This window comes from Macrotis lagotis, chromosome 1 (assembly GCF_037893015.1).
Source record: "Macrotis lagotis isolate mMagLag1 chromosome 1, bilby.v1.9.chrom.fasta, whole genome shotgun sequence".
In the NCBI taxonomy this organism is placed as follows: Eukaryota; Metazoa; Chordata; class Mammalia; order Peramelemorphia; family Peramelidae; genus Macrotis; species Macrotis lagotis.
Window position 1 is genome coordinate 599,009,215 of NC_133658.1, and position 27,748 is coordinate 599,036,962.

Genomic DNA, 27,748 nt, shown 5'->3' on the forward strand with positions numbered 1-27,748 from the left:
TAACCACATTTGGGGGTTTTCTTGGCAAAGACTGGAGTACTCTTCAATAGAGAAAATTAATTAGCATATTCAAGTCTGTTTACATTTCAATTCCAAAGTTTAACTTTTTTTACCTTAATCTATTTTTACCTAAATCAATTATAATTATTATAATCATGTACTATATAATATAATATTCATAAATGGTATTATATAAAAAGATAGCTAGACTTAGATCCAAAAATTCCAAAACTTCAAACAGGTTTTAAAAATTCAATATGATATGGTTTATTAAAGGTCATTAATTAACTAAAATCCTTTATAAAAATCTGTTAGCAAAATAAATAATTGCATAAAATGAAAGCTGTCTGATAACTCATGAATTTGTTCAAGGATCTTTCTTTCATTAGATATTTTTATAAGCTGTGACACAAGGTGACTGTAGCCCATATATATCTTCATAGATAAATCTTAAAGAATTGTGAAGGTGGGAAAGAGAATGAAGAGGAAAAAAGGTAAATGATTTGCTCAGGATCACACACCCAAGAAGTGTCAGAAGCTACATCATAATGCTGGTGTTCCAGGTCCCAAGTGAAGTCTTCTATGTACTCTATTTTTTAGTATAGCATTGGCATAAGATGGCAAGATATGATGGTAAGATGTGATGTGGTGGGATATGGCATGGTTGAAATGGTGTGGCCTGGTACAGTATAGCATGGTATAGCTTGGTGTAGCACAATATAGCATAGCTCAGTTAATATGAGAAAGCAATAATAGATAAATGTATGTATGTATATTCATATAAAATGTCATATTCAGCAAATGGTTAATTCATACAATTTAATTTACTATGTATTATTCCCCTGCTTCCATGTCGGAAGTGAATTAATTTCTACCATGCCCAAGGAAAAGATAGATTCATCTAAAGCAGATTGTATGTATGTGTGTTTCTGTGTGTGTGTGTTTGTGATTTCCATTTGGATCCCCTGATTGTGGGAACATCACTCATTTCTAGTCATTATCGATGATCTGAAAGCACAGAAGTGACAGAGTGAATCAGAGCTACCAGTGAATTATGAAAGGCCATAAATAAAGGGAGGGGAAATAAATAATGTTATCTACCAACAAGTCATGAGATATTTTCTTTAAAGCAATGACATCTTTTGTTTCCTTTGAGTCTTTTTTTTCACACATTCTCATGTCCTGAGATGTCTTCAGCTAAGGTGTCTGATGAAATTGTGTCTCTTTAGAGGGTAAAGATGGTTTCTTCATCACAATCTGTTGTAAAGAGGAATAGAGAATTGAGTTGTACTGAGGGAGAATGGTAGAGAGACAGACACAGAGAGATAGGAGAGACAGGGAGTCACAGAGTCAAAGAGAAGCAATTCATTCGGTTTTATGAGAGTTTGTTCCATTTTGAGCTAGTTCTAATTGCTAGGAAGTTTTTCCTTGTATCCATTTGAAATCTGTTTCTTTTTAATTTTTATTCACTGATCCTAGTCCTACCTTCCAGGAACAAACAAAATAACTAATCCCTTTTCCCAAGATAGTCTTTTAAATGCTTTTAAATATTTGGAGACAGTTATAATATTTCCCTTAAGTCTTATTTTTTCCAGCCTAGACATCTTCAGGTCCTTCAACCAAGTCTTATATATTGTGGGATTTTGTCCCTTAAGTGTTCTACATACCTGCTTCCAGAATCAACCTAAATAAAGTCCTTCTTAAAATGTGGATCCCAGAACTTGATTGAAGTATAATTCAATGAAATAATAGTTTCTCTTATTTTGAACAATATTAAGGCAGACTAATGGACAGCTAGGTGGTGCAGTGGATAGAGTGCCAGACCTGAAATCAGGAAGACTCATCCCTGTTTGCCTCAGTTTCCTCAACTGTAAAATGAGCAAGAGAAGGAAATGGCAAACCACTTGACAAATGTTTGCCTAGAAAATCCAAAATGGGGTCATCAAGAGTCGGACACAACTCAGAGGACTGAATAAAACAAAAGGCAAACTAATATCACATTAGATTTTTTGACAACTGTTTCACATTGTTAACTCTTATTAAAGTTGCAGTCCACTAAAAGCCCAAGCTCTTTTTCACATGAATTATTGCCTAGTGATATCTCCATTGTCCTGTAATTATGCAGTTAATAATAAAAGTAGTTATGAGATGACAAATTCTTTCTGAATCCTAGTTGTCACCTACCAAATTAGATAATCTTTCCAGTTTCACATCATTTTCAAATTTGAAAAGTGTGCCATCTATTCTTTCAGTCAAATTATTAATAAAATTTTGAGTAGAGCAAAGTCATATAGTGTTCATCTGACCAAATCACCATCACAAATCACAAATCACCAGGAATGACAAGAGTTTTAGAATGATTTGACTATTTGACTGTTGCAGAAGGGCCATAAGGGTGCCACTAATACTTTTCCATCTAGCCATTTATTTGGAATCTAAAACTACTTAGCATCAGAAAATGGTGGGTCATTCAGCTCTAGATTGTCCCAATGTCACTGAGTCCCTCCTACTTGGCAAAGTCTTCAATATACTTCAGAATCAGGAACTTTATGCAATTCTGAGACATTATGGAAGTGATGTAGTTGTTGATCCTGTGTGTCCTTGCAATAATCTTCACCTACAGTCTTCACGAAGAATGTTCTTGTACTTCCAGAAAAGTTGTGAACCCTGACTGACCAAACTGGAACAATAAAGATAACTAACAGTTATATAGTGTGAAAATGTCTATATGAACAATAAGAAATAGCAAACAATAATTAAGCATTAGTGTTGTCCTAAACAAAAAAAAAGGAAATAACAAGAATAGATAAAACTAGATCCCTCCCTTCAAGGAGCTTACAGTTCACTAGAGCAATATGGTATAAACACAGATAACTATAAATACTGTGTGATGTCAATACATTAGAGAAAAGTCATACAAAATAAAGTACTATGTCAGACCTGAGAGAGACATTGGTATCCAGGACTAGGAGATGACTGTAGTCCTGAACTCTGCCTTTGTTAGAATACTTTTAGAGTACAATGTTCCAATTCTAGGTCCTATAGTTTAAGAAAAAACACTGATAAACTGGATAGAGAATCCAGAATAGGTCAATTAGGATCATGGAAGCTGCAAGCTCATGTCATTTGACATATGAGGATCAGTTTAAGAAAACGGAGGTATTAAATCTGGAAAAGAGAAGACAGGGACAGTCGGATGGGGTGGGGATGTAAAGAAGACATGAGAAGTGTTTTCAAGTGCTTAAAGAATTGTTATGTAGAATAGTGAATAAACTTGTTCTGTTTGACCCTAGAGGACAGAACTAGGAACAATGAGCAGAAATTATAAAGAAGAAAATTTTGATTTAGTATAAGGAAAAGTTTCTTTACAGTTAGAATTATGGCAAGGTGGAATGAGCTGCTTTAGGAGATCAACTGATTCCCCTTTATTGAAAGTCTTCAAAGAAAAGCTAGATGACCAAGTAATCAGCAAGTATTTATTAAGCACCCCTATGAAAGCAGTCAGTAAGAAATTAGAGGCAGAACAACATCTAACAACTTGTACCAAAATACCCTCCCAATAAATATGATTTAAAGTAAAAAGTGATATTGAACAAATTAGAGGATTAAGAAGAAATAACTAAGTTAATAACAAAAGGAGAATATAGAGAATCCCTAAAGGCAAAGTGGACAATTTTGATAGCATAAAATTGAAAAGTTTTTGCACAAACAAAATTAATGCAGTTAAAATTAGAAGGAAAAGAGTTAATGGGGGAGGGGAAATCTTTGCAGAAAATTTTCTCTAATAAAAATATATAAGAAACTGATTCAAAAATATAAGAATAAGAATAAGAATCATTCTCTAAGAGGCCAAAGTATATGAACAGAAATTGGGGGGTTTTCATTTTATTTTCCAATTATTTCCAAGTATTCATTTTCTCTCCTCCTCTTCCCCCCCTTCCAAATTAAAGAAAAACAAAATCCTTATAAACAGATTTCCACAACTTCTGTGTCCAAGAGTATATGTCTCATTTTGCATCTTGAATCCATCACCTTTCTCTCAGGAGGTGTGTGGCCCTCTTCATGATATAATTTCTGAAATCATGATTGATCATTGCATTGATCATGGAACTTGAGTCTTCAAAGTTGTTTTCTATAAATATTGTTATTTTTACACATGTGAATTATTTTTCCTTTTGTTCTGCTCACTTTGGGCTATAGGCAAGAAGAAGTAGAACTGAATGAAAGGGTATACACATAGTTCCAAATTATTATCCACAATGATTGTACCAATTCATTGCTTCATCAACAATACACTAGTGTATCTGTTTTACTCTAACACCCTTCCAAAATTTGTCATTTTTCCTTTTCTACTATCTTTGTCAGTCTGATGAGTGTGAGGTGAAACCTCAGAGTTGCTTTAATTTGCATGTAGCTATTGATAGTGTGGATGTTTACCTTAGAAAATTGAGTGACAGAGTGAAGTGAGAAGAAATAGGAGAAAAATTTATACAACAAAACCATGTGTCAGATTGGTAAAGAAAACAACAAAAAATAGCAAATGGGGGTTCTGCAATAAAATAGACACATTAATGCACTATTACTCTACAAAAGCATTTTACTGTGCACAAAGCTTTGACCCAGTGATAATTTTCCTTGGTCTAAAGAAAGTGAAAAAGGATATATATATATATATATATATATATATATATATATACATATATATATACATATATATATATTTATAACAGCTCTTATTGTGACAACAAAAGTGAGACCATTTATTGGGAATGGGCTGAATAAACTATGGTATTTCAGAAGAGATTATGAAATAAAGGGTAAAAACATCACTTGTACAAAAATGTTTATAGCAGCCCTGTTTGTGGTGGCAAAAAAATGGAAATTAAGTGAATGTCCTTCAATTGGGGAATGGCTTAACAAACTGTGGTATATGTATGTCATGGAACACTATTGTTCTATTAGAAACCAGGAGGGATGGGAATTCAGGGAAACCTGGAAAGATTTGCATGAACTGATGCTGAGCAAGATGAACAGAACCAGAAAAACACTGTACACCCTAACAGCAACCTGGGGGTGATGAGCAACCTTGATGTACTTGCTCATCCCTTCAGTGCAACAACCAGGGACAATTTTGGGCTGTCTGCAATGGAGAATACCATCTGTATCCAGAGAAAGAATTATGGACTTTGAACAAAGACCAAAGACTATTACTGTCAAATTAGAAAAAAAAAGTTATATTATAATGTAGTTTTACTATATCATACTTTATTTTTCTTCCTTAAGGATATGATTTCTCTGTCATTACATTCTACTGAGATCAATATATAACATGGAACCAATGTAAAGACTAACAGAATGCCTTCTGTAAGGGGTGGGGGGGGAGGGAAGCAAGAATGTGGGAAAATTGTAAAATTCAAAATAAAATCTTTCTTAAAAAATAAAATAAGGGGCAGCTAGGTGGCGCAGTGGATAAAGCACCAACTCTGAAGTCAGGAGTACCTGGGTTCAAATCGGGTCTCAGACACTTAGTAATTACCTAGCTGTGTGGCCTTGGGCAAGCCACTTAACCCCACTGCCTTGCAAAAAATAAAAATAAAAAAAATCTAAAAAAAAATTGTATGGGGCAGCTAGGTGGTGCAGTGGATAGAGCACGGCCCTGGAGTCAGGAGTACCTGAGTTCAAATCCAACCTCAGACACTTAATAATTACCTAGCTGTGTGGCCTTGGGCAAGCCACTTAACCCCACTGCCTTGCAAAAAATAAAAATAATATAATATAAAATAATGAAATAAAATAAAATAAACTATGGTATTGGAATATGATGGAATATTTATTGTATTGTAAAAAATTATGAAAGTGCTGATTTCAGAGGATCCTGAGAGGACTTGATTTGATGCAGAGTTAAAGGATAAGAACCAAAAGTATATATTATGAAATAACAACTGATATAAAGAAAATTAAGTTCAGAGTTCAATGAATAGAATGATCAATCATGATTCCAGAGTACAATTGATAATGTAGCATATGATAGCTGGCTCCTAACAAAGTGTTGTTGGATTTCAAAATTGCAGAATGAGACACATATTTTTGGACATGACCAATGTGGGGATTTATTTTGTTTGACTATGCATATTTGTTATCAGTGCTTTTCCTTTTTAAATTGGGGAAGGGGATGGGAGATATAAGTGGAAAGTAGTTGAGAACTAGGAGAAACACTCACCCTCACCCCAAATGAGAAGGGAACAGAAGGAATCCCAGACAAGGAGGATAATTTTGAAATTTACATATTGAATTCATTACATTCTTTAAAAGAAAATCAAACTCTAAATAATAAAGATTCACAGTTTCACATATAATCTTCTCCTTCTGTTTTACAAACTAAGTTGAAATGTTCATTTTATCTGGTGTTTGTCATATTTTTAATTTTTTAAGAAGGAAAATGTATTAGGAACTAGACTAGGGACTAAGAATACAAATGTAATACAATTGCTGTCTTCAAGCAACTTACATTCTCATCGGTGGACCCAACTTATTCACAGGCAGGTAAATACAGGATGGATAGATAGATAGATGATAGATAGATAGATAGATAGATAGATAGATAGATAGATATAAAATTTATAGAGAGTGATTCTAGGGGAGGAATAATTGGGGAAAATAAAGGGTCTCTTAAAGGAGATAGCAAAGGGAGCTAGGGGTTTGTTTAAAGGAGGTAAAGTTGAGGAGACAGAGCATTCCAGGAATGACCACTGACCTTGCCAAAGTCATTGAGTCAAAGGATGGCATCTTTTGGGCAAGTAACATGAATTCGACCAATTTGGCTAGAGTACAATATATTGGCAGAAGTGTAATGTGAAGTAAGCTTGAGAAAAATAGATTGGACCAGATTATGGAGACATTTAAACTAAAATAGAGGAGGATGATAGGGATGGAGGAGGGAAGGAGAAAGAGGGAGAGGAAAAGGAAAAAGGATAAGAAGATTGTACTTTCTAGAGACAATAGGGAATCACTGAATCTCCTTGAGTAGGGGAATGATGTGGTGTTTTAAGAAAATCAATTTGACAACTACATGAAAGATGAATTAGAGAAGGAAGAGGCTACCTGTCAAGTAATTGTAGAGGGCAGTGTTGTCCCAATATCGATCAAACTAGATGGTTTCTGAGGTCCTTTACAACTCTGGGATTCTGTGAAATCCATACAAGGCCCTTAAGATGTGGGCTGGGTAACAAAGAGTGCTTTACCTCAGCCCTTTTCCTTGGTGCCAGAGTATGACTCCCTAACCAAAGCATACAATCCCATATTTCCAGACTGCTAGGAAGAATTTCCAGAGACTCTAATCTTCATACTTGGCCCCCCGCCCAAATAAGCCCTGACTACTCTAGCCCACACTGTTCTCTCTCTTTTCAGAATTTCTCACTAACAAATTGTTTGTACTACACAATTTAGCACCTAATTTTATACAGTTTTGTACTGTTTGTGAATTGTTTCTTATATATGAGTACTGTGAGTTCCGTAAGCCTAAGAACCATATGTTTCCCTTTTTCTTTATCATCCATCCCACCTAGTACACAGCTCCACATGTAGGCATTGAAGATCTGAGAAAATAAAAGGAATGGATTGGTTCACAAACCACTGAGCACAAACCGCTCAGCTTCTGGGCATCTCCTGCAGAAGAACTAAAGTCTAGGAAGAGGAGGTACAGAGTCACCCACACGATGGGAGTTCATCAAATTTTAGCTCATTCACTTGCTCTTACATCAAACTGGGTGTGTCTATGTATAGTGGGAATAGTTTGTCACGGGAGAACCGGAGGATTTTGTTCTAATTTCAGCTCTATTAACTAGTGACCTTGGCCAAGTCATTACCCCTTTGGGCCTTAGTTTCTTTATGTGTTTAAATGAGAAGATTTGACTTGTTAAAGAGCTCTTGACCTTTTTGTGCCATGGATCCCTTTGGTGTCCAGTGAAACCTATTGATCTATTCTCAGAATATTTTTTTTAATTTGTAATTGAAGGAAAAGTTACGTTTCAGTTAGAAGTTAGTGAACATTCAGCTGTAATTTTTTTTTTCCTATGCAAGTTCACAGATGCCCTAGAATCTATCCATGAACCTTCTATAGATCCGGATTAAAAATCCCTGAATCAGGCGATCACTAAGGTACCTTTAAGTCATGTCTCACTATGTATTGTTGTCTGTTCTGGACCATTATAAGGAAGCAAAAGGGATAATGTTCTTCCAAATCCTACTTCCCATCCTTGACATCTGTGTGACCAAGGATACTCTCTAAGCCTCCATTTACTTATAAAATGCATATCTTTCTCATTATGCTCTTGTGAGACTTAGATGAGATAATATTTTGTCAAGCACTTTGTCAACTTTAAATGGCATATAAATGACAATTGTTGCATCATTATCTTCATGTCATCATCATCACCACCACCACCACCACCACCACCACCACTATCATCATCACAAAAGTCTCTTGTCCTGGCCTTTGTGGGGATGACTTCTGCTCTGATAAGGACTGGACTAAAACACCTGAGGCCCCTTTAACTCTGAAATACAGGGATAATGTGGAAAGATGTTCTGACACACTACAAACCCATTAGAATAGAGAGAATTAACTATATGCTCTAGAGAATTCAGCCAGGTAAGTCATTGTCAGGTGAAGCTGTTAGCACCTGCCCCTCTGTGTCTACCGCCTTCTTTATCCTGTTATCCCTCATCTTAAGGACTGGGGTCAGGTGGGTGGTAGGAGTTCTTCCCAAGTGCTTAGGTTCTAAGGCCCCCCAGGTTAGACCCAACCACGGGGGGGGAGTGAGTTGGCCAGCCACGTGTCATCGGGGACTTAACACCCTGAAAGGAAAAAAGACTGAGGTGTCAATCACCCATTGCACTGGAAAAACATAATATTCCAGTTGGATGCATTTTGCCCAGAACAAACCATCCTCACTTACATATTTCCGGAAGCCTGCAAATTGCTTAGCTGCCCCAGGTCCTATGATAGTGCAAGTTCTCCATCTAGAGGTCATCTCTAATAGCACAGCCTTTCCCCCCCACACACATCAGATTTACTCTTTTCTACAGCTGCCTCAACATACTTGTTCCTGAAAAGTTGGTATCAAAAGGATTTTGTGGCAACAATAAAAAGTAATTAATTCAAATTTTAAGGGATGTAAAGTGTTTTTCATACACAGTGTTGTTTCATGCCCCCCAGCAACACTGTAAGCTAAGTATTTCCCCTGTTGTATCTGTGGCTCTCATCTATTCTGCTGACAAAGATCTCCTCACCTCCATGCCCATCCAAAGTGTGTGACTCTCACCTGTGCCTCCCTTCTACCCCTGCCCGATTCCTGTAATCAGTGTGCCACAAAAGATGTACTCAACATACGGATGAAGAATGTCAAGTGGTCTTGAACTGAAGAGATGGAAAAAAGAGAGTTCATGAAAAACAAATACTTTTCTATACTCTTCACAGCACCCAACAGCTGTGTGACCTTGGTTGAGTAGACTTAAAATGAGAATAATAGTCATGTCAACTGTAAAAATGGGGATACTAATAGCTCCTGCTTCCCATGATTATCCTGAGGATCAAATGAGATAATATTTATAAGGTTCTTGGCATAGCACCTAAAACAAAGTAGGTGCTCAATAAATATTTGTCTTCTTCCAATAAGTAGTCACTGGCTCACTTCCAAGCTTCCTTCCAATTTCAAATCTATGATCTTTTTATCAACTCTAGTGTGTTCTAAGGTGGCCCAAATGATTTTTTAAAATATAATTCAATATAACTTAGTTGATAAGCAGTTTTATTTGAATGCTAGTGGTGAACAGGGCAGTGTCTTTCTTAGCTCCTGTACCTGAGAGGTAGCTGGCAGATGGGTTATCACAGCAACCCTTGAAGACTCTACTGCTCACTGGTCCCTGAACTCTTAAAGCTGACCTTAGCAAAGAAGAGAAGACTCAGGAAAGAATAACTGAGACACAAAATAAAAGATCCAAATCTTCCCTGACTCCTTTAGCCCACAATGTTTTCTTTTTTCTGTGATCACCCTATAACAGTCTCTACCCACACACACTTGACTTGATGGACCATTAGGTACCATCCTGTTCTCCAAGTAATGCCCCCATGCCCACAAATCTCTAATTCTCTCCCTCCTTCATCCTGGCCCTCCATGACTTTCTTCAAGGCCAGCTAAAACTCCACCTTCTCTGAGACAGCTTTCCTGATCTCCCTTAAGTCTAGTGTCTTCTCTCTCTGTTGATTATCTCCAATTTACCCTTTACAGATCTTGTTTGCACATAGTTTTTTACATGTTATCCCCCCCCCCCCCATCAGACTGTAAGCTCCTGAGGCCAGGAGATATGCCTCTCCCTTTCTTGTTTCCTATCACACCTGACAATAGTCTGCATACCCAGTGGGAGCTTTGTTGACTAATGACATCAGTACTCATAGGTGACTGGCACCCCCATCAAAGTGCACTGAGGGGAGGATTGCCAGGCTGGAGTAACTTCATCTCAATGTATAATGCTGAAGACTGGTATTCAGGAAAATACAGATTCAAATTCTGATCCTGCCAGCTGTGAGACCATGGGAAAATCAACTAGCCACTCTAAGACTCTATTTGCCCATCTGTAAAAAGGTTGTTATGAAGCTCAAGGCAAAATACTACTCCAACTGTAATTACTTAATATAGAAATGTCAACTATTGGTATCCAGGGATTACTGATAACCGGAGAGGCTTGGATTGACATTGGAAATAAAGAGGATAATCTGGGCATGTGTAGAGGCACAACAGTATATCTGGCCACAAAGTGATTAACAAGCAAGTCATATCAAATTAAACTCAAATATTCTTTGCGCTAACAACATTGCATTAACCTGCCAACAAAATATGTCACCAGGGAAACCAGACAAGAGTGAATGTGGTCGTCTCTCTACAAACCTGTCCCCCATACCAGAGATATAGCTGACAGTAGTCATTGTAGTCTGGGTAAATTGGGTCCCTTAGCTTGTTTACAACAAAAGAGCAATGTGTAGTTATCCTACCGAAGAACTTACAATAGTGAGTCTGGCCACTAGGTGCCACCTCTCCCTATTAAATCAACAGACCTCAAACAGTGGTTTACTGTTTTATTTTCCCACTTTTTTTGGTGTCAAGGATTCTTCTTCAGAATAATGTTTTTAAATGCATAAAATAAATATGTAAGAATATAAAGGAAACTAATTATATTAAAATGTAATTTTACCTATACAAATTCACAGATAGTCTAAATCTATTCACAAACTGCAGGATTAGGATTCTAAGCACTAAAAGCTGGTCCAGGGGCAGCTAGGTGGCGCAGTGGATAGAGCACTGGCCTTAGAGTCAGGAGTACCTGGGTTCAAATCCGGTCTCAGACACTTAATAATTACCTAGCTGTGTGGCCCTGGGCAAGTCACTTCACCTTGTTCACCTCAGTTTCCTTAACTGTAAAATGAACTGAAGAAGGAAGTGGAAAAAATTTCTCTAGCATCTTTGCCAAGAAAACTCCAAATGGAGTCATGAAGAGTCAGACATAAAAGGGCAGTGGATAGAGTGGTACGATGGATAGAGTGTCAGGCCTGGAATCAGGAAAATTCATCTTCCTGAGTTCAACCCACACTTACAGTTGTGTGACCCTGGGCAAGTCACTTAACCTTGTTTGCCTCAGTGTCCTCATCTAAAAATAAGCTGAAGAAGGAAATGGCAGAACAATCTAGTATCTTTGCCAAGAAAACCCCAAAGGTGGTCACAAAGAGTTATTTATACTGTAATTTATACTGTATATACAATATGGGCATTATAGGGTGGATGAGGGGAGAGAGGATACTAGCAGCTGAGGGGACCAGGAAAGACTTCATGTGGAAGAGGGCTCTTGAACTGAGTTTTGAAGGAACCAAGGGATTCTAAAAGGCAGAAATGAGGAGGAAATGGCTTTTGGATATGAAAAATCTATGCACATGTATGAGCAATAGCAGAATATGAAGTGCAGGAAGTGATAATGTATCACAGGTAGGTTTGGAAAGTAGGGTGAAGGGCTTTCCAAGGGAAAAAATACTACTGAAAGCAGAGTGAAGGACTTTTCAAGCCCAGAACAGAGAAGACAATAACCGAACCTATAGTCAGTAGGGAGCCACCTTACTCTAGGACAGACAGTAGAGAGTTGGAATTGGAGAGGAGAGAGAAACCCCATAAGATCACTGTGAGCATAATATACATGTGCATTCAAGGGCATCTTATTGGAGGCATGGGAACTGAACTGGCAGGTTTTCACAATGTTAGATGCTTTTACAGTTACATAACTAACTGAAAGGTAAAGAGAATGGAGGATTGCTTTGTGATTTTTTTATTATTAAAAAAGGGTAGGTTTTGAGGTAGGAAGGAATAGATATTTAGCAAATACCAAGCATTATCCTAAGTGCTTAACAAATATTGTCATCTGATCTACACAACAATCCTGGGAGGTATTATTATCCTCATTTTATAGTTGAGGAAACTGAGGCAGCCAAAGGTTAAGGGACTTTTTGGCCAAGGCTTAGTCAGCTAATAATTTTCTGAGCTTAGAAATGAATTTGGATCTTCTTTCCTCCAGTCTCTACTTTTTTTGTGTGTCACCTAACTACAATAGATTTGATGCAGTAAAATGCCATGTTAAAGGTTTCTCTTCCTCTAGGATTCTTTCATGCATGTTTTAAAACCTTACTAATATTCCTTGAAAAATGCAACATATGCAACTTTGAGTCTGTGGCAAAAGATCACCATAGTAGCTGCATCCTTAGAACTTTGGAACCTTTCCACTTGTCCAACAGTTAATATTTCACTTATTGTGTTGCTCCCCTAATTAGAGTGGAAGCTTCCAGAGAGCTGGGACTGTCTTGATTGTTCTATTTGTATCAGCAGCACCTAGCATGGTGTTTGGCACATAACACTTAATGATTTGTTTGCTTTTCATTCATTTATGTCTAATATCAAGTGAGGCATAAAACAGAGGCTTATGTTCAACAAAGGTGTTTGCTTCTATCATGGAATATGTCCAAATCAGAGTTCAAATGGCAAAGGTATTCCCCATAGTTGGTAGAATCTGGAGGGCATAGTAATGAGGACATCACCCCAGATACAAAAATTTAGAAGGTTCTGGTAGTTGTATGCCTTCTTCAGCCAGCAGAAACCACCAACTTAGTGTCTAATTAGGAAGACTAATGAGTTAAAATAAGAAGCTACCAGATGGTCTGTTCCCTCCCAGAGGCACTCAGGTGAGCTCTTTCTCAGCTTCCCTGCTGTCCACAGAGGCTGCTTTCTCAGCAGCCACTTCAAGGTGTTCTGGCCAGTGGGGGTTAGGCACCATTGGTCTGGGACCTTCTCCCTCTCATGATGTCTGTGTTTTGAAGATTGAGGTTTTTCTTCATGGCCTTCCCACCCATTCTCCTACCTGCCTAATGTGATTTTTTTTTAAAAAAAATGCTTACCTGAAGCTTCAGAACAGCTAGTTATGACTTCATATGTGGGTCTCTATACTAAAAAGGGATCATAATAAGGTCTGAGCTTTGGGATTCCTCCCCTACACATCTACATTCTTCTTTCTTCAGCTGTGACCCTGGGCAAGTCAAATAATCTATCTGCTTCAGTTTCCTCTTCTATAAAATGGGTATAACAATAACATCTCACTCCCAGGGTTACATAAAACATGTAAAGCATTTTCTTAAAATACTTTATAAATGCCACTGCAGATGTTAATGTTGTTATACCATAAAAACCAATGCCTTTAAAATGCTTTGGGTCCCCAGCATAGGCTTGTTCTGTATATATTCATTTGTTCCTTGCTATCTGTTTTTTTTTTTTGCTCCTTTCATACTGACTCCTTTCTGATGTAGTCATGCACTGTCTATTGTAACAGAGTTCAAAGATGGTGATTCTATTGTCATTGAACAAGCACTAAAGAAATATCTAGGATGACAAGAAAGGCCAAGCATGGTGGCGAAATATGGAAGGTAAGAAGCAAGAGCCAGGAATCAAAACATTCATTTATGAATGGCTTTTTAGGAAGAAAATAAACTGAGTAAATTAATTTATAGCAAGTACAGTAGGAAAGGGATCGGATTTGGAGTCAGAGGACCTGTGTTTGAGTGAAGGCTCTCCTATTTACTACCTTAGACAAATCACTTCCCAGGCCAGTCCTTTTCTTCACCTAAAAAAATGAATTAGACTAGATGACTTCTAAGGTCTCTTCAAGGCAAACTCAAAAAGAAACATTTGTACTTGAGGATTCCTGCAGATCACACATTGACTTAGAAAAAAACAAATTATCTATCCATGCTTTATTGTATTTTTATTTATTTTGTTAAATATTTCCCAGTTACCTTTAAATATAGTTCAAGGCACTTGAGCCACAATATCTATGGGTTGTGTTCAACACCTCTGGTCTACTGTACTCTGGTATAAAATCCTGAGAGCCCCTTATAATCTCCCCACTGAAATTTTTTTCTCTTTGTCGTTTCTTTTCTTTTTAAAATACTCATTAATCCTCAGCAGTGTGACAGAAGTAAATGACAGGTTTGACATGAAACAGTGTGGCATAGTGAGGGGGTCAGCTAGGTGACACAGTGGATAGAGGGTTAGGACTGAAGTCAGGAAGACCTGAGTTCAAATCCAGCCTGACACTTACTAGCCATGTGACTCAGGCAAGTCACGTCACCTGTTTGCCTCAGTTTCCCCATCTGTAAAATCGAGGAAATAATGGGCATACCTCTCAAGTTTGTTAGGATCAAATGAAATAATTGAAAAGCATTTAATACAGAGTCTGGCTGAGGGTAAATACTATTTAAATGTTAGTTATTATTACAGAGGATTAGACCTGGCATGAGGAAGACCTGCATTCAAACGCTGCTTACTAGCTACATCACCTTGGTCAAGTCACTTGATCTGTCAACCTCATAATCATTAATATAAAACATCAGGGCTAAATTTGACCTCTGAAGTCCCTTCCAGGCCTAAATCTATTATTTTGTTATTTCAGGTACTAGAGGGAAGACATTGGGGGGGGGGGCATCAGGAGGCCAACAATGAGTTGGTCCTTCCTGGGAGTTAGTCTCCTGGGTAGTTGCCCTAAAATTGTAGCTATTTTATCACAATTCTTTCCATTGGATACTTTTGAGTCAACAGTCTCCAGTTTTTTATAAAGATTCTCATCTAAAGTCAAGTCAGGCAGGAGCATAAGGGAATACCAGGATTTGCCCATCTGGATTATTTGTACATAAATGAGCAGCTTATGCTATTTGTCATACACTGCAACTATCGTACAAGTCTTCTCTCCTCTGCTATAGTCTGTGTTTTTTACCCTCCACCTAGAATCAGACTCCAGTATGCCCACATATGCATCATTTATTTTTCTCAGTTCAGGGGTCAACTGCTCTATACCTCAAGTCAGCTACTATATCTATTCCAGTCTGACCATTGAAAAGGTATTAAAATTGCTCTTTGGGAAAGACTTGCTGGCTCTTTGGTAACAGGTAGCAGAAAATTTACTGAGAATCAGTTTTGAGTTCTAATCCTAGCAGTTAAGACAATGGGGTTAAGAATGACTTGCTCAAGGTCACTCAGCTAGATTTGAACTTGGATTCTCCTCACTCCAGGGCTGGCGCTCAAATCACTGTGCCACCTAGCTGCTCTAGTGATTGATCCTTGGGTTTTTCAAGTTTTGTTGGGGGGGGTTTGCAAGGCAATGAGGTTAAGTGGCTTGCCCAAGGTCACACAGCTAGGTAATTTATAAGTGTCTGAGGTCACACTTGAACTCGGGTCCTCCTGACTCCAGGACTGGTGCTCTATCCACTGCGCCACCTAGCCGCCCCTAGTGATTGATTCTTGATATAATCCTGGACAGGCTACTTTTCTTCTCTAGGTTTCAGAAGTTAAACTGGAAATTTGGTCTTTGTCCCTTCCAAAAGCTATACAAAAAGGCAGTGCTGATGAGACTGAGGGCTGAGAAGGTTCTTTGTTCACAGACAGATGTGCCATCATGATATATACCATCAGGGAAATGAACAGAACTATAGGTATGCACCAACAGATTGGGCTATGTTCTATATTCTAAAGAAAAATGGGATTAAGGAATAATAAAATCACTATCTGGAAAATGAGTAAGCTCTTGATTATTAAGGCAATAACCTGAAAATATTGAGTTGGTTTTTTTTTTAGGTTTTTTGGTAAGGCAAACGGGGTTAAGTGGCTTGCCCAAGGCCACACAACTAGGTAATTATTGTCTGAGACTGGATTTGAACCACAGTACTCCTGGCTCCAGGGCCGGTGCTTTATCCACTACGTCACTTAGCTGCCCCAATATTGAGTTTCTGAGTAATTTTTTCTCGTCCCTTTGATTCAGAAGCTTTGGGTCATACAAAAACCTTTGATATCACTTTCAATTTGGATTTTGATTTGTCAGAAATGGAATCCATAAGCATTTATCAAGGGCCTTCATGTGCTTATTGAGGTTGACCGTACTGTATGGTGGAGTTTTTGAAGTTTTGAATGAAGCTATGTTATTTGGTATTCTGGAAGAAAGATCCAGAAGTAAATACACAGAGGCAGAACCCAATCAGATTTCTTTCCAGAGTAGTGGGGAATAACTTGACATAATCAAGTTAAAAGAATTTTAAAAACGAAATCTAGGAGTCATCTAGTTCACACTACATTAGATCTTATGTGGTCATTCCACTTTGGAATGAGAGCTGTGGGGACAAGGAGACAAAGGAAAGACTAGATGTTTGGGAAAATTGTTGGGGTTTCAAAACCTAAACAAAGTACAAATAAAGTTGTAGATTAGTATTATTTTTTGTTGCTCTTGTCTTTTGTTCTCAAAGACCATGACTCAGGGAGATGATGACATGACATGGATTTAAGTGAGAGGGTGTAAGAATACAACTTTGACTTGGGACAGAAATTCATTAGATAGTTATTCTCCTAATTTACCTGGAACTCATTCCTAACAGTAGGAGAGTTGTGAATGGAAAGGTGAAGAATTTGATTATTTAAATCTTCAAGCACACAGTACAATGTACTTGGGAGTAAGCAGCCATGGGTTCTAATCATGCTTCTGCCATTAACTAGTTGTGGGACCACAGTCAAGTTACTCAATCTCTTTAAGACTCAAGTTTTTTTATCTGCAAAATAAAAAATATAAAATGCTTTAAAAAAACTAGGATGAATTGCAATTTCAGTTTTAATATTCTGTAGTCCTAAGTGCTTCTTAAATGTAAAATGTGAGTGACAGGAATAGCAGACAGCAGTTTTAAAGAAGGGAGGAAACAGTTTATTGTGTTGAGCAGACCTCATTTGCATTACAGTATGAGGAAATTCATTTTTGATTCACTTCTGGTTGCAGAGTTCTGCAGACATTTAAAATCCCAAAGTTTGCTCCTAAGCAAGTGTCAGCACCTGAACTCTGCATTGCATTAATTAACAGAATTACAGTAAAATAGAATATTTATAAAGATTAAAAAAGTACAGTTTCTTTAAAATTCTAAGACCTTCCCCCCCATTGTACATGTTTGCCCCTTCATTATCAGATTCCAGTAGCTGAAAGTAAATCTTGAGAATGTTTTGCTCGCTTCAAAGACTTCTCAACTGCCAACTTCTAATGAAGTTTGTTCACTCTGCCCCTAATTTTTCTTTTTGGAGGGATTCATACCCTTATCTCAGGAAACTCAGATGATGAGAAGCAAGGCAGAGCATAAATTAAACTTGGATTTCCAATTAGTAAATGTAGAAAAACCATCTGCAATGTTCTAAAATAGCTAAGCCAGTGTTATTATTTATGGTAGGCAAAATAGGAGTGTGAATTTCATTTTACAAATCAATTTGTTCCTACCCCAAGCCTCTATGTTGCTGAGGTTGATCAAATCAAAGCTTTTAAAAAAGCTCAGCAAAAACAACATAACAGTAAGAAGCAACCAACTTTTACTATAAAATATTGATTAAGCTGGTCAATACCCTATCTGTAATTACAGTATAATTGAATTCCCTTCAGAAATTCTTGCCTGCAAAACCATTATTGATAATAGGTAGTTTAAAGAGTGAAAAACATTTGGCGGGGGGGGGGGGGGGGGGGGGGGGGAGCCTATGTTTCCTAGGGGAGGTTTTCCATTAAAAGGCACGATCCAAATAGAAAAACACTTGATGAAATCCTGAGACTGTTTCTTTCCTACAGTTTTATAGAAATTACAGGCATTATCACCATGTCATATAAGCTAAACTTCTCTTTTTTCCATACCTGTGATACATCTATATCAACCACAGAATTGAAAGAATCAACTACAGAAAGGAAATCCAAATGAATTTTGAATTTCAAAAGATGCACAGTGTTTTGAAATCCAAATGGTATTTGACAGAATATGGTCTATTTGCTTCAACACATACCAGATACTGGCATTACAGATACTCTGCTGAGGAATTTCCCCCACACACACACGTCAGATTAGGAAGCATAGATTGAAATTAAAAATGTCACCCTTAGACTAAAGAAATCATCACTATTTTTTTAGTTTGGGCTGCCTATTTTCATCAAATAGCTTATAAAATGTTATTCTAGACTTTCTTATAAAATAGTTCCATGAAATCTAGGTCTTAAAAACAAGTCACCCAAATGACAAAACAATCACACCAATATTTAACTGTGACTTTGTCATGGGAATAGCAGACAGAAGAAATCTTCACCATCCATTCTTCTACCAAAAAGATTATTATCCAAGTGCTTTTTTACAACTATTTCATACTTTACCAATTAGAATGTAGCCAAAACTTTGTCCAAACAAAATATGTTAGGTGTTCCTAATTCCTCTCTTTCAGGCTTAATCTGAAAGGCCTCATTCAGACTGAAATGGATGTGGGTGAAAAAGCTATGTTAAAGTATAGAAGGAACAGTAAATAAATGACAATTCAAAGACAGTGGTAATAGCCAGCAGCATCTTTTAGGATATGCTGATTATCATCCTCAAACCTAATTGTCATCAGTTTAAATTGTGGAACTTTAGCCCTCTCCCTCAGGGAACTATATATATATTAATAATACTAATGATAACTCATATTTATAGAGTACGTTTATAATTAATGGAAAATGGTATCCCTGATCATTTTCATCTTCCCATTTGGGGCTCTTTAGGTTAATTTCTGGTCCTTCTATAAGCAAAAGTTGTTCAAAATCAATCTAGTCTAACTACAGTTAAAGAAACAAATATAGAGAGGTTAAGTGACTTGCTCAAAGTCACAAAGATAGAGAGGCAATCTAAATCCAGATCGTCTGACCCCAAACTTAATGCTCTCTCCTACCATGTTGCCTCTCAAAGTAAGACTATTACACCTTAGCTTTGCCTTAGCATGTTGATGTGTAGATAATGAAGGGTAATCTAGTCCAGCAGCTAAGAAAAGGCAGTAATATTTAATACATATATTTCTGCATTCCCATGGGGTGAGGCTGTACATCAGATTAATGTCTTGCACAAAGTTAGAATTTGACCTTTGATTTAAAAATGTACTACTTTATCACATTTCAAAACTTTACCATTACTGCAGATAACCCACTTATTTATTCATGATGAAAGGAGAAGGTGGTAGCCCAAAGTTAAGTCTATATTATGCATTAATATGATATGCTCCACAGTCATCCCACATATAGGCTGTATGCAGAGTTTTCAGATCCCAGTCAAATAAATACCTCTTGTTCATAGAACATAAGATGCAAGCTCAAATCATTTCTTTCCAGATTCTGAAAAGAAAATTTTCCACATGTGGTATAACAATACAAAAAAAAAAAAATCATTCCACACAAATGTTGGCTTTTCCTTTTTTTCAAAAGCAGCTGTTGAACATTTCTATCACTAGTCAGAAAAAAAAATACACTGAACAGTATTTACTAACTTGAATGAGATTCAATGCTATCAGTCTCAATTTCTAAACTGATTTATTTCCTAACCATTCTGTCAGACCCTTTGTTTTTTGGTAACAAAGTCAAAGATAACTTTGCCCCATTGTTCAAGTAATAGTAACATTTTCTGAGGGGTTGAATTATGAATCAAATATTTAAGCTGTGCTACCCAGCAAAAGAATGATTGTTTGGGAAGAACAAAACATTTCCAAGGCACCTTCTTGCATATTAGGTAAATTACTCGACCATCTTTTTTAAAACAAGATGAATTATCTACAGAGGTGATAAAGATGCATTTTATCTACATGAAAGTTTGTACTTCAATCTCTTTATGGAAAGCTTAACAAGTGAAAACTTGGCTGGAAGACAGAGAAAGATGAAACCTGGCACTCTTGAATGCCATTTAAAGATGTTTTTAAAAATCAGTAGCATATTTACTATTGCAATACCAAGTTTGTTAGGAGACATGAAACATATTTTTGGACATGATTTTTCCCCCTATAGAATAGGTAAACTCTGAAAGCTTAGTAAAATTTAATTGAAGTACAGACAATCCTACTTGTTCACAATCCTTCAAGTAAGTCTTTAGAAGTTCCAGGGGGAAGGGGTTAGATTGCAGTAACTGCTGGTAGCAGAGATCTTCATTAAGGTTCAAGTCACCAAATTCTCTCCTACTATTTTTACCCTTTTAGAGGTAAGAGTGCAAACAAAATAAAACATCTAAAAGTCATTCACCCTAAAATGTTATTTTAAAAAGTGAATGGCACCTGCTAAATTCATTTTAATAGTGCAGATCCTTAATCTAACTTTTATAACTGCTCAGGGTAGGTAATGAGCTATTTGATGAATCTCCCAAATTTCTATAAAATACATGTTTAATTGACTTTTGCTTTTTTAGAAAAAATTCAAATGAATACATGACTGAAAATCAGCAGTAGATTTGAGAGGTTTTTCATATTAGAAAAATAAAAAAAATTTAAAAATCTTATTTAAGCAGGTGAATTCACTGTGCTTTAATGGCAGGTTTGATAGCTCCTACCTCTCTTGGAACAAGAAATATGCACAATAGTGTCAGGTTTACATACAGCCCCATGAGATTCACATAAAGAGCCAGGAAGCTTAAACACTGCCTTGCTAGATGCCCCATAGTTTATGCAGCCATGTCACACACATGGTATATTTGTCCACAGATGTTCAATCTCATGAGAAATTCACCTAAAAGATACCAGGGTGATTCAGGGCTGTATAAAAATTAAGACATCAAAGGTATCTACTTGACAAGCCATGCTCAGGATTCTTTCATCTGTAGTTATGTGGATTTCAAGTAACATTTACAGAGCGTAAAAACAAAACAATAACTGAAAAGGAATACAGGGTAAGGTGCAAAAGGATGACAAATACAACGAAGCTCTTAGTTAATAGGTACTGAGATTTTGAAATAAATCTTTGACAAAAATATAGATATCATCACTTGGTCTATTTAAATAATATACTAATGAGAAATAGGGTAGGTGAGCTGCCCAGAAGGCCTTCAGAATTTTCTTTTTAATTTTATTACTGTAATATCCTGGTATATGAATATGATGATTTCATGTACCTTGTCTGATGTTAAATATATCAGCAATGAGATTTAAATTTTTTCCCTGCAAACAAAAACTATGAAAATTAAATTTATGAAACAATGAACCAAAAGGTTTTTCAGGGTTGGGGAATGGGACAACAACATTTTTTATTTTTAAAAAGACACTGTGGTACTATTGGGTCAAAAGAGAAGGTGACCAACTTGCAAATGTATGCCACCCAACTCCAACCCCAAGCAACCCCCCAAAATGCTGGGGAACTTCCAATTGAAGTTAGTTTTTGTATTAAGCCAGTCCTGAGGAAACAGATGATCTATGAGTTAGGTCTCCATTACACAGTTTATCTGCTATTCAGAAACAGGAAACAAATTTCTACAAATCTTAAACCACACAGATCATGTGAATACTACTCTTACAAAATAAAATCCGTTCAGGGCACAGTTCTACTCTACAGTACAGCTTGTAGAGCTTAGCAACAAACAAAAACTGAGGTAAGAACTCGTGCACTTTGGATGTCCTGCTCGCCATGACTAGGTATCGTGGGTGTGCTCTTGACTGAGGTGATGTGGGTCCCAAAGAACATGCGTTCTGCTCATCTGCCACTGTATTTGTCTGTGGTTACAGAACTGCTTCTGGAAGAAATCCCTGGAAGATTCATTTGTCAAAACTCTAGACTCTACAATCAGCTATTCTGCATCAGTATAAATCCAGTATAATATTAATTCCAATGATCTGGAGCCGAATAATTCATTTGGATACAGCAACCCAAAATTCCAGGATTTAAAAAGCTTGGAAACATCCTCCTATCCATTTTATCAGCAGTTGTGTAGACATACCAGGAAAAAAAAACTATCATTTAATATAAAAATTGTCTTTCAAACAATATAACGTCATTTCTTCTTTCTGAGATCATAATTCTACATGTGCTGGAAGCCCTGTGGAAAAGGAGAAAAATTTTAAATGAAGCAGGAAGTCTAAAGTTATTATGCAGATCTGGCAGACTCTAAGCTTAAACAACATAATAAATTCTGATATAATAGGGAAATTCAGCCAATAAAAGCTACAGTTGCTCAACTAATCAATAATTTTCATTTTTGCATTTATATATCTTGAAATAATTTCCTTAAATGACCAAAGAACATAGTTTTGGCTGTGTATGGTGTTTACTCCTTGGATTCAACTCCACCATCTTTACAGTCCCAGGAAAAGCGCATCATCAAGAAACAACATCCCAGATATGCCCCCAGCCTTGGCACCTGGAGTAGCCTTATCATGCCTCTCCCACTTTGACTGAACCTAAGGCTTCCTTTTAAAGAGGGTTATCAGCTGCTTTGGATTCAAGCCCACAGTTATGGACCTTCGTAGTTTTCAGTTTTCTTTAGTGTGCATTCTTCCTCCTTGGTAATCTCCTTAGGACAAGGTCTTTTAACCTTCAGCATTTAGCAGTGTCTGGCACACAGTAGGTGTTTAATCAATATTTGCTGAATTGAATTATATGTATGTATATGTATGAGGGCAATTTTACAAATCCATTCATTACTGTCTTTAGAAAAACAGTAAAGCAGGTGCTCTTGGAGAAAATTTTAGATTAGGTAGATGCATCATCAAACCAAAGAATCCAAAATAGCAAGAAAAATTATAATGGTATCATGTGTTTATACAGCTCTTTATACTTATTTGTATATAATTGTCATATATGATTAGGGAAATTTTTGTTCTCTCTCTAACCTCTGTACACAATGTTCTAAATTCCTAAAGTAAGCCCAAACACTGGTACCTTATCAAAGCCTAAAGTTAACATAACAGTTTCAGATTACCTTCTATGCTTGGTCCTTTTGTCTCATTCTCTGGATGCCTAATTCCCATCTCCTTTTCTTTCTGGAAACGACCCTGTAATTGTTTGATTTCGAGGTCATAGTCCTGCCACTCTGGGACAATCCGGACAGCTGCTTGCAGTTTGGGCTCTTTGGTCATTGGATTATTACACTGTAAGAATTGGAATAAAACATCTAGTTGAAAGGCTCAAAAGAGATCTAAGTTACAATCTAAAAAGTAGCTCTGTTTGGTCTTATAGTTATCAAATATAGAGCTTAAAACTATGGGAATAAGAAGAATATAATGGCTTAGACAATAAGAATAAAGCCATCGAATACAGAAAGATGACAAAATTGATATAGATAGAGACAATATAAGGAAGGATCAGGAATCCAAGTTGAAGTTTTCTTCTAGAAAGAATGGAGAATCACTTGGTTCAAAAACTAAATCAGGATAAGAGTTTTAGGGCTAGATAGAACAGTTTACAGAAGGCTTCTCCCTTCTTCAGTAATCAATTACAATAATCATACTGGGTAATTGTGGCTCCTATCATTTCCAAACTGCAAGAAAAACAGCTAGAATTAGATAGAATAAAATAGCACTCTCTCTAAACTGATCTGTATGGATGTAAGCTATGAATCTACACAAAAAAAGAAATTTTGTATTGAAATTATGTAAACAACATAAAATTAAAATATAGTGATCACATCAGCTGCAAGCTTACCAAATCAATTGTTTTTGCTTTTTTCTTGGAGGCATCATCACACCATGTTTCACACCAAAGCCATTCTTGTGGAAGTGACTTAATTGGCACCTGGTGTATCATGTTATTAGGTAAATCCTGTTTGGTGAACAAAAAAAAATTTAAATAATAGCATCTAAACTACTAAAGGAGGAAAAATTTAAAAACTTCTGGACAACTAAATAGTAATAACATTAGCTGTAATTAACATTTTAAATGATCAGCCAATTGTAGATTTTTAAGAGTGGAGATGAAGGTCCTTAGAGAGCATCCACCCTAATTCCCTAAATGATGATAAGGGTTAGGATCAAGATAAATGAATTGTTCAGGCGGCTAGGTGGTACAGTGGATAGAGCACTGGCCCTGGAGTCAGGAGTACCTGAGTTGAAATCTGGCCTCAGACACTTAATAATTACCTAGCTGTGTGGCCTTGGGCAAATCACTTAACTCCATTGCCTTGAAAAAACTAAAAAATAAAATAAAATAAAATAAAAATAAAGATAAGTAAATTGTTCAAGGAGACAGAGGTAGTGGCTGAGCCAGGTTAAGAGCCCAGATTAAGTGTTTTCAGTATATTGCTTTTTCCCTTATACCATATTGTTCATTTAATTCCATCTTTAGATGGGGCCAAACTAAATCACCAAAAGAGATTTATACTTAAAAAAAAAAAGCCCCAGTAACCCTTGGATTAGTATTTCCATAAAATATTTTCTAATTGTATTGTAAATACAATTATTGTAAATAAGTAGAAACTTAAATTTAACACACATAAACCACAGTACCTTATCTGCATAAATTTTCCTTTTGATTTAACTTGTCAATTTAGGAGATATACAGAGGTTTTTCTAGTACTTATAATTCTGTTCCTTATTCAAAAGTGGCAATTCATGATTTTTCTGTTGTTTGAAAAAGATGTAAAAGGGTCTGTGTAGCTTTTTTCCAACAGATAAGACTGTACCCCATACCCATTAAATATATGTATTTATATATAAAACATATAAAACATATATTAGTGCCATCTTCTCCCTAAAGATAGGAGGAGGAGGAGGAGGAATATAGTAGAGATAAAAATATAGCATCTTAAGATTTATAAATAGCTTTTCTAACAACCCTGAGAGGAAAATAATTTAACTACTCTTATTCCAGTCTTACAAAAGCTAAATATTGGGTCCAAGGCCACAAAGATATTAAGAACACAGGAGTCAGTCTTAAAAGCTAAGTCTCTCAGGAATTCCAGTTCACTTTTTTGACATTATGCCATTATACATTATAGTCTTTTAGAGCTATTTTAAGAGTTTGCCTCAGTAAACTGTTTTATTCTCAGGAATTATTTTAGAGAAAGAGAAAAGATTGGAAGTTATTGTCCATGTATCATGTATCCATTAAATAATCACAAGAGGTTTGGAATATGACAACAACACATTCAAAATGTAGCCTGATGATAAGCCATTTAAAGCTAGCCAACTGCAATCATATTCCACTATAAAAATACAAAATAGGAAAATCATGCTGAGGTTAGCAAGAAAACCCCAAAGGAACTTGATATGAGTTAAATAAAAATCCTTATATTATAATGACATAGGTAAAAAGTGATTTACATGAAGTCATTTAAATTGGTGATGGACCTCCCAACCCCCCCCCCCCAAATATTAGTGAACTAGGTAATCACAATGCCTATATTCCTTTCCACCCCCTCCTGCCTTAACTTCAAATGATTCATTCTGGCCATGTTTGAGGAACAAAAAAAATAAATTCAAGAAAAACTACCAGAGGTATCCCTGTGACCAAAGCAACACTGTTTTCAGTATCCCTTGCTCTCTATTACTATCACTCTATTCTTACTTTAGAACTATGCAGAAAATTTTTATAAAGGAAAGATGTAACATGCCTCACCAATAACTGTGGCAAAATGTGAAAAATTTAAAGGAAGGAAAGGGAATCTTTAACCTTCACTCAACATTTTAAGATCAAGCACACAGTTGACAAGAATATATTAAATCATGAAAAATACAATTTACCTGATCAAGATTTGAAAGGCTGTTGGGATCCTGACTCAGACCTTGGTACTGTCCCCTGAGTCGGTCTCCAGCAGCTATCTTCCTAAACTTCTTCAGATCCACAACATAGAGTGCACTAAGTACAGAAGACCCAGCTGTTAAAAACCATGGATTATGTCAAAAGCACCAGTTCACCACATTAAATAACTAAATGGTTTAGTGGCCAAACATGGACTTTGCTTCTGGAGGGCAAAAACAGTCTCACCTAGGTTGAATTCTCACAAGGGGTGCTGGAGATCAAAAGTATTTATTTTTTCGAAGGAAAAATTATTACTTCCAGGAGAAAATAAAAATAATTCCAAAAATAAAAACACTGTCACTATTAGTTTTCATTGTCATCACTGTTGTTTATCATCATTGTTGTCAAAAGACAACAAAGAATATTCTGATCAAAGACTGCTAGCAAGTATTAGCAATTTACATAACTACTGTACTTAACTGAAACATAACTGCTAGTCAAAGGTCAAAAGGATCTTGCTGATTGTCACAATTGTCACACCACTGCCAATTAAGAATCAAAATAAAAATATAGTAATTCCTCTGATTCAAGGATAAAATGGAAGATATATTGGTTTCATTTTCCTACAGCAACATTTCTCTCTTCCTTTTCACCCCTATCCCAAATCAAAAATTTTCTTAGTCACTCTTTTGTAAGAAGAATTTGTATAGTAGGGTTCCAATAGTGATTTAAAAAAGATACACATTCTTTCTCATTACCTGATATGATATTTTCGCCCAGATAAATGACTGGCCCAGTAGCCTGACTTCCAGAACCTGTATCCATTCATTTCTTTGCGACTATCACAAAATGGAGTATAACCATAAGGAGCACCATCCAAATTGAAATCTCTTAATTCCTTCAGATCTGTCCGAACAATCTTAAAAAAAAAAAAAAAGCTAAAAATCATGTCTAAAACACACCTATAAAGCTGGTACAGACATCTAACAAATCTTTACGAAATACAATTGATATCGCTATGAACCACAAACAGTTAAAATCCACTCCATGATAAAAGTTTTAGGAAGAAAAAATGAAGGAAATGAACATCTAGGGTTTCACAGTGTTGGTATAAGGCATATATTTTACAAGAAACCATTCACCTTACCATGTGAATTCCAATAAGTTTGAATTAATAAAACCTCAACATGATAGAAAAACTGAAAATGAATAAATTTTGCAATTTTCAAGCCTGTAAAAGTATCTCAGATCAAAATAAAAATTGCCCTGTATTAATATGTAAATAGTTTTGAAGTCTTTTCATTTGTATATGCCAAGAGTTCTTAATATAGCGTTCATGAAATTGTTTTCAATATTTTCACAAGAGTATTTCAACATAATTGGTTTCTTTTGTGATCATATCTATGTTATTTTATATCCTTAAAAACATTCTGGAAGGAATCCATGACAGAAAAAAGTTTAAGAATGTCTAGAATATGCTGTGACCTTAAGGAGACTATAACTTCTAGAGGTTAAGGACCCCATCTTTTGTTTCAAGACATTCAATACATACTGACCAAATTTCCCTTCTTCCTTTTTTACAGACCTCTGGCTTCTCCTTAAATAGGAATTATCTATCCAACTCAAATGGAAAAGGAACTACATTAGCAAAAGAGGTGGC

The 27,748-nt window shown here is 36.2% G+C and overlaps 1 protein-coding gene and 1 long non-coding RNA gene across 2 annotated transcripts in view; both read right to left on the reverse strand.

The window, feature by feature from the left end:
• Positions 1–1,108: 1,108 nt before the first annotated feature.
• On the reverse strand, positions 1,109–8,288 carry LOC141521808 (uncharacterized). Its single transcript, XR_012478063.1, has 2 exons — positions 8,162–8,288; positions 1,109–1,257 (listed from the first exon to the last, which is right to left on the reverse strand). It is a non-coding gene; the product is annotated as an uncharacterized LOC141521808 (long non-coding RNA).
• Positions 8,289–18,118: 9,830 nt separating this feature from the next.
• Positions 18,119–27,748, reverse strand: part of UGGT1 (UDP-glucose glycoprotein glucosyltransferase 1) — a 106,467-nt gene continuing 96,837 nt past the window's right edge. Inside the window, 5 exon segments of the mRNA XM_074214911.1 lie at positions 18,119–22,450; positions 23,333–23,501; positions 24,055–24,171; positions 26,091–26,205; positions 26,847–27,007. Of these exon segments, the coding sequence (XP_074071012.1) occupies positions 22,425–22,450; positions 23,333–23,501; positions 24,055–24,171; positions 26,091–26,205; positions 26,847–27,007 (588 nt within the window). The 3' untranslated portion in view covers positions 18,119–22,424.